The 7,806-nt window shown below is 38.4% G+C and overlaps 1 protein-coding gene and 1 long non-coding RNA gene across 2 annotated transcripts; both read right to left on the reverse strand.

The window, feature by feature from the left end:
* Positions 1-2: 2 nt before the first annotated feature.
* On the reverse strand, positions 3-946 carry LOC113712144 (uncharacterized). The gene is made up of 3 exons (XR_011821755.1): positions 832-946; positions 662-720; positions 3-516 (listed from the first exon to the last, which is right to left on the reverse strand). It is a non-coding gene; the product is annotated as an uncharacterized lncRNA (long non-coding RNA).
* A 4,785-nt stretch (positions 947-5,731) lies between these two features.
* Positions 5,732-6,717, reverse strand: LOC113710947 (ATP synthase delta chain, chloroplastic-like). Its single transcript, XM_027234033.2, has one exon. It carries the CDS (start codon positions 6,542-6,544, stop codon positions 5,783-5,785), a length of 762 nt encoding a protein of 253 aa, XP_027089834.1. The 5' UTR covers positions 6,545-6,717; the 3' UTR covers positions 5,732-5,782.
* Positions 6,718-7,806: the final 1,089 nt, after the last annotated feature.

The following is a 7,806-nucleotide window of genomic DNA, read 5'->3' on the forward strand; positions in this document are numbered from 1 at the left end:
CATTAGAAAAATAATAATAATAATGTTATCTAAAATTAAATAAACAAAGTCAAAAGAGAGAACAATAATAGCTAGCAAAAATTCTTCCGGTCACAATTTCCACAAGACATATACATATATATAGAACCAAGTCCAACTGGCTTCAAATTGATCATGTCCGCACCATCCAAAAGAAATTACAACTCCCTAGTAAACATCTGAATAGAGCAAAAGCAGAACAACCCACAAAAAGAGAAGAAAAAAAAAAAAAAAAAAACCCTTCAAATCTTGGCCAGCTAGCTAATAGTCCTATATATGTATATGCCTTTCTCTAGCTCAGTTGGAGGGAACATGGTAGAATTTCCCTTTACACATGCACCTGTATACAATTGGGCAAGACTCCGAATTTGAGCATTTGAAGCTCACCATAACCCTCTTGCATGGAAAACAGGGTCCGCATGCATGGGAGCAGTCTGGCAGTCTGGACCCTGTAGGATATAGCTCCATCCCCAGTTCACCCTTTCCTCCATCCTGAACCTGAACATTGACAAATACTAACTAGTTGCATATAAGGTCACCAGGGGTGGAGACTAGAGTATCGTATCAATTAGAAGTATGTGAAAAAAGAAAATTCGAGATACAAGGAGTGTGTTTTGAGAGGGAGGGAGAAAATGGGACGAACCTCTTCTTGGAGAATGTGACTTGAATGGCTCCTGTAAGCACCCTTTCCATGGAATGCAACTGATGAAATATATGATCAAGCGGCAATATTGTAAGTAACCAATACTTGTACATCTATTCATGAAAGAGAAATTTGATGAGTTAAAAGATATTGAGGTCAAAGGACTTTACTGATGGCAAGAACCGTGAAGCAAACTGTCACAAGTGCCAATCTGCGCAATCCAACTGAGGGGCAAGTCCTCATTTTCTTTCTTTCCCTTTTTTTTTTTTTTTTTGTCAAATTACGCTAAACGGATCAGAAGAGAAACCTGAAGATTTGCAGTAATATGGGAATAGGAATCTTGCCTTATATATGAAATTTTTTGAGGAGGGTTTTTAATGTAGGAAGCACATCTGTTACAGTGCATCACATGATACATGGCCATCTTCTGAAGATTCACATGCTTTCTTTGACTGATTCACTCGAAATAAATAAATCAAAGTAGCAAACCAATAGTGGAATACGTAGCTTCAGATTTCCTCCTCAGCAGAAACAGAGACAAAAAAACCGCATTCAATGTGAACTATTGGCACGTACGGCCATGTAAGCAAAAAAAAGGTTGCTTCTGAAGAAATTAATGATCGAGCGAGGGAAATTATGGACTTTTGAGACATGAAGCACTATATCCGGACATAGACTTAATTGCAGTCATAGACAAAAGAAGTGGCGAAGGGAAGGAAAGAGACTTAATTGAAGAATGCCTGCCATAAACGTGAAGGTCTGAGGCATGAAATTAAATGAACTTTGTTTCTACTATTTACTCTCACCTCTTCCATTCTCGATGGATGGTGATGTCTCTATGCTATTCTCTTGTTTACAGCTTTAGAGGTAGAAACCAAGTTGACGACGTTACAGTAGGTTAGGATATCTCCTTGCAGTTCCATTAATAGGTGGGAATATATGAAGTTACTGGTGGACAAAGGATGAGAAGAAATTTTAGACTTACATATTGGTTTTATCTGTTCAAGTGAAAAAGCAAGCCTGCAACCCCAACAGACCCTACCTACCTACCTACTGTGCTCACAAGAATACTTTTTTTTCTTCTAACAATGGCTCCATTTATCAAATGAGTTTTTTTCAATGTTTGTCTACTATAACTTATTGTAGAAGTTGTAAAAAAAAATTTTGAATATTTTAAAATATACAATTTAAAAATTTTGAAAAATTTTTTGACATGATTGTAGCTAAAATTGTTAAAAAACTTATAGCAGAGAAACTTGACCGAAAACTTGCTTGCCAAACAAGACCAATGATAACATCTGTATAACCTATTCTATTTTATTCTAGAAGAAACCTAACGAATAAAAAACACCATCGGAGGAAGTAATGGCAAGCGATAAATAGTGACTGATAACAAATAAAATTTGAATTCTTGACCTTCCATCTCCAATCAAGACTTGAGTTTTGGTAACAACCAAAAGATCAAATGGCTGGCTGTTGGCCTATCCTCACAATTATACATGCCATCCGTGTGAGGACCCGTGATTTTCTTAATGTCTAGGTTTTATTTATTTTCTTTGAATTGCACGTTTTTCCGCATTTTCTTTATTTGGAAAATTTTAAAATCTAATTTTATGAGTAAATATAGTTTTTAGATGATTTTTCTAGTATTGAATAGGTTTTGAGAAATTAAGAGCGTATACCGGACGTGGGACCCACTAGTGCGAAAAGTTCGGAAAAATTCGGCCAACTAGGTTAAGTTTTGGATATTGGATTTAATAAATCGGGTGTTAAGAGATAAGTAGAGGTTGCTATTTGGATTGATGTGAGAGGGGACAAAGTGATAGAGGTGCATTAAATGGAGTGACAAGTGTCACTTGGAGATTGGGTTTACCTTTTGACTATTTTTTTTTTGTTTTACCATTTGACTAATTAAACCAAAAACTTACCAAAATTAGCTTCATTTTCCAAGCTTGTGGCCGGCCAACCTTAAGGAAGAAGGAAAGAAAAACCTCTTCAACTTCTTGGTTCATTCTTGCTCAAATCCACTAACCCAACCGTTTAATCTTGTTTTTGTTCCATAAAAACACTTAAGGGAGTGGTTGTGAGGTGTTTATTGGAGTAATTTGGAAGATTTAAGTGCAAGGTTGCTCCATTTCTTGGGTTATCAAGGTGAGTAGTGAAGGAACTCCTTTTGTCTTTCCAATAATGCTTAATTAGTAACCTAAGTGAGTTAAAGTGATGATCTTTGGTGTTATTTCATGATTTTGGTTGAGATTGATGACACTTTCTATTTAATTAGGATTTTTCTGTTTTCATATGATTATTATTATGTAGTTATGTATGATGATTGGAAATGGTATATAATGATTCTAGAAGATGGAAAAAGTGAAAGATTGCAAGTAATTTCTGTTTTGGAATAAATCTGGAAAATTAGGGTTCCTTGGTTCTTCATTCTGTCCGAAATTTTAGGTCATAGATAGAGGCCGAATTGGCCTTAACTCAAAATATGAAAGTTGTAGGGAATGACATTTTAGAGGTGCCTACAAAATTTCAGGTCAATCGGAGTAGTGTGGAATGAGATAAGTCGAAATTACTATTGTTGTTCTGGTTTTACCCTAAATTGAGATTTGCGACTGTAATTGGGTGTTTTGGTCTGAATTGCTTCCGAATTTGTTGTTGAGGTCTTCTGATGAAATTTAGCCCTGTTTCTTAGCTTTCAGTTGGTTTTGGAATTTCTGGATTTGGACTTGTAAAGCCTGAGTTATGATGTTTCCGCTAGAATGCGTTTTGGTGAATCTGTTTTACGTTTTTGATGTGGTATCTTGCATTTTTGACCTGTTTGCACTCAAAACTGGGTTGAGTGACCTTCTGTGATGTTGTAGCCCTGTCTTTTAGCTTCGAAATTGTGAGTCTTATACCTTCATCCGATAATTCTAGGGCATTTGGTGCCATTACCGCAAAAAGAGGTCAAAAACTGTTTTTTCAAGGCCAAAGCTAATTGCATTTCCGAATTTTCTGGTTTTCTCTAATGTTTGTATATATTTATGGAACCCTATTGGGGTCATATTTGGCATTGATTTATGATTCGTTATCGAGTCTCATTGTACTTGTTTACATGTTTTAAGGCTTACTCTTATTCCGGTCATTTCCTAGCTAACTTTTGTACTTGTACTACTTTGAGCCTAGTGAACGGCTTTTGGGAAATGAGATGAATTTTGTGTGAGATATTGGGACTGATTTGAGGAAATAATGAATCCATAATGGCTGGAAAATAGGTAAAAACAAGGGATATGCTGCCGAAATTTTACTTGAAGGCTAGTTGGATTTACTTGTGATTTGAGCAAAGGGCTTTTGGGTTGTTTGCGCCTAGGTCTTCATGTTATCTTTTCGTTTCCAAGAAAATCATGTTTTCTACCCTTGCATTAGTATTTAGTTGGCAAGGCGTACGACGTGTAGTCGAGCCTCACTTGTGCATTCCGTTTACTCGATTTTGGATATGAAACCTTCAATTAGTTTACTTTGATTATTTTAGGGTTTCTTGGCGATTAAGGCCAATCTGAAATGAAAACTTTTGAAATTGAGCCGGTGAGTGTACCACTCCCTTCCATTGCTGTTTAACTTGATTTCTGCTCTGCAATCTGTTTATTTGTTTGAGACGAGAGTGTACTTTATCACACTCGTTCTCTTGTCTGTTCATATGCCAATTTACTATGCAAAATTTGAATCTGTTATCTGTGTCTGCATCTGTTCGGATTTCTATGACCTATGAGCTCAGTCCTGTGGCTAAGTTATTCGAGTCGGGCCGGCAAGGGTCTGGACGATTAGATAACGAACCACGGTAGTCTGTTCGGAGATTTTGGGTATTGAGACCCTTGATTTCGGGTATACTCGAGTATTACCATTTTATTCATTTGAGGTGAGCGGGCCCGGTAAAGGGATGTTTGATGGACGGAATTCGGTGCGAAGTGGGTCTACGGACGCGTTGGTTCTATATACGTTGACGGAGAGTCAACCGGTTTGGATCAAGTACTGCGCTGGAAATTTAGCTCCTGAGAGCCACTTGTATCCTTCCTATGTGAATCATTAGTTGCTTTACTTTACATCTGGCATGTGTATCTGATTTGTTAAATGTGAAATGCCATGATTTTCTGCTATATGTTTGGTACCTCATTGAGCGCAAGCTCACCCCTTTCTGTTCCTTTTGTTTTCCTTACAGGAAAATAAATACTTTTGGACTGGATTTGACAAATGGCTGCCAAATTGAGCTAGTTGAACATATCTTTTGTATAACTCATGTATTAAAATCTTAAATGTATTTTTGGGAACTGTTTTCCTTTTGATTTGGCAAACCATACATGTATCCACTTTTGAATACTTTTGTATGCCACTTTGGCTTGTAAATGCTAAGTTTCAAGATGGGAATGTTTGCTTGGTATTTGGTTGGATTCTGACGGGTCGGTTACTATTCATAGCCGACTTCGATTTTATTTTTATTTTTATTTTTTACCCGTGTTGGTAAGTTTCGAGATGTATTAGCTTGTTCTATACCGAACCGTTAGTCCTGGCAAGAGTTGGGCAGGCGACCCGCCGAACCCTCTGATTCGCCTTAGGGGGAGGTGGGACCGTCACAATCCGGCCATTCAACTTTCTAAACAAAAAGCAACAAAAGAATAAGAAATAATTGTTTGGAACATGACTGCCATCCTTGGCAAGAGGGACCTGCGTATTTCGTCCTTAAGTTGGGGATGTGTACCGATTGGTGCCCTGTGTTTTTAACCAAAGAAACTTGAGTTCTGGTCATTAAAATTTTGTAATTTCAACTGATAAAAGAACAATTGCTGAAAATGATCCAACAATGATTATGTCTGTATGGTCCTTTAATTACAAACTATGAGTTCAAGGTTAGAGAAAATTAGCGTAGATAACCCCTCCATTAAAAGCCCATATACCATTCAACCACAATTTCACCTTTTACGCACCCAAATGCTACCAAAGAAAATTCAGACTATATCTTTACATGGCTTGTCTTTACCAAAAACAATAATAATAATATTACTAGTACAAAAAAATCATCCGTGAAGCCAAAACTAAAAACAACTAATTCTTCTTTCTTTTTTTTAAGGAAAAGAAAAAAAAAAGTTACACAGCTAATTGAATATCCCCCAGATCAAGCTGAGCAGCAATATCCTCAAGTTGCTTCTTCACACTCATATCGATCAATTTTGACCCGGAGAGCCCATACCTAATCGTAAACCCAGCCACAAGAGACGGGTCGATTACAGTCTTAATCCTCACATTCTTGGACCCAGTCAATCTCTGGACCCCCTTCGCAATTTGGGCCAAATGCTGGGAGTCCAATTGCACCACTGACGTCACCACCGCCATCTCAGTATCCGTCAGAGAATTATACACCAGCTCAAACTCCTTTACGATGTCGTTCACGATGTCCGTTCTCTTCATGTCCACGAGGATGTTGAGGAAGTTCGCCACGTGGGGCTGTAGTTCCGATGACTTCACTATCTCGTCGATGACATTACGCTTCTTCTCTTCGTCGACGGTTGGGTTTGCGAAGAAGTCAGAGACCTCCGGGTCGGAGAAGAGTTGCTCAATCTTCTCCAAGTCGGCTGCGGTTTGCTCTAGGGTCCCGTTGGACTGGGCAACCTCGGCTAAGGCGGTGGCGTAGCTTCCGGCTGCAGTGTCTGCCATTCGTGCCCCGGCGGCGCCGTGGCTGCGGTTGGTGTTGGAGGAGGGGCGGGGTTTTATGGTGAGTTTGGGGATTTTGAGGCCGGTGGTGAAGGTGGATGTAAGGGAGAGCTTGGCGGTGGGTGCGGTAGGGATTTGAGTCGACGGCGGTGAACGGCACCGGAAGGTGATCGGAGTTTGTTGGAGACTTGCTGCCATTTCAGTCAGATTTCCCGTCCTATGAGTGTAGTGTGAGTTTGTGTGGGTGAGATTTGTGAGAGAGAGTGTGTGTTTTGGGGAGAGGGTTTGGATTATTTTTTATGGGAATGGACGGTACGGATTGAGGGGGCTGGGGAGATCAACGGTCGGAGAGGGATGGATTATCTGGCGACGGTAGGAGAGGGAAGGCCTCTTATCTACTGGAGATAAGAGAGTGACACGTGTGTTCCTCAAGTCCGAGCTGTCGCATATGATATGGTGCTGCATTCCCTAACTCAAGAAAGAAAAAATAAATCAAAATTTGTCCCAAGCTCCAAATAAATAAATAAATAAATCTATGGGGATCAGGCAAATTCAAAAAAAAAAAAAAAAAAAAAAGAATTGGCCCAAATGTGAAAAAAGTTTAAACTAGAATAGTTGATGGTCCGACGCTGAAAGGCAAAGGTTTGTTTTAGCAGTTTAGAGTGATTGTTACTAAAACAGATTCCATATAGAGATTATTATTGTTTCTTTGTTCCATGATATGAAAAAACATCGCAAACGAGTTGCTAAGCTACAAGATAATTAATTAACAAAGCATTATTATTGTCGGGTCTATCCTGAACGTACCACTGTCTACTTGCTCGATGTTTTTGCTTGAAATTCTGGCATGTGCTCCCTAGTTCCCTTTATTAGTGTGTGATGAGTGGGCACTTTAACATTGGGTTTGTCTCGAACTGCCTTTGTTTGTGTGTGCAGGTGAGGGGCTGAGAATTGGCGGTCATGGCCAAGAATTTGTGATTCAAAGTGAATAATTTTGCTATATACTGCATATTGTCGGTTAGATTGATTTCAATAGACCTAGTTTTGATTGTTATGCTACGAAAATTCTTCATGTTTTGCTTCAAATTAATCGAAATCCTTCACTTGTGCTTCAAAGTAGAATTTTGTAGTTCAACATATATAAGCTAAGGGTGGGCACGGGTCGGGTACCTGCTCCTAAAATGATTCTCTAAAATATCAGATCAGCCATTTTACGATCCTAATTCCCTCTTAATATTTTCGGGTATTCGAAAAAAAAAGGACGGGTCATAGGGTACCCGCCCTTAAAAAAATATATTTTTCAATAAAAAAATATTTTTCACTTAATATCAACATGTTTTCAAATAAAAAAAAAGTATGCTTTCCAATTAACATTGGTAGAGATATTATAATCAAAATCCATACATCACCATTCTCACACATTTCATCAAATAATCAAAACCAATTTCATAAATTTAGTA

The sequence above is a fragment of the Coffea arabica genome, chromosome 10e (genome assembly GCF_036785885.1).
Source record: "Coffea arabica cultivar ET-39 chromosome 10e, Coffea Arabica ET-39 HiFi, whole genome shotgun sequence".
Taxonomy (NCBI): domain Eukaryota; kingdom Viridiplantae; phylum Streptophyta; class Magnoliopsida; order Gentianales; family Rubiaceae; genus Coffea; species Coffea arabica.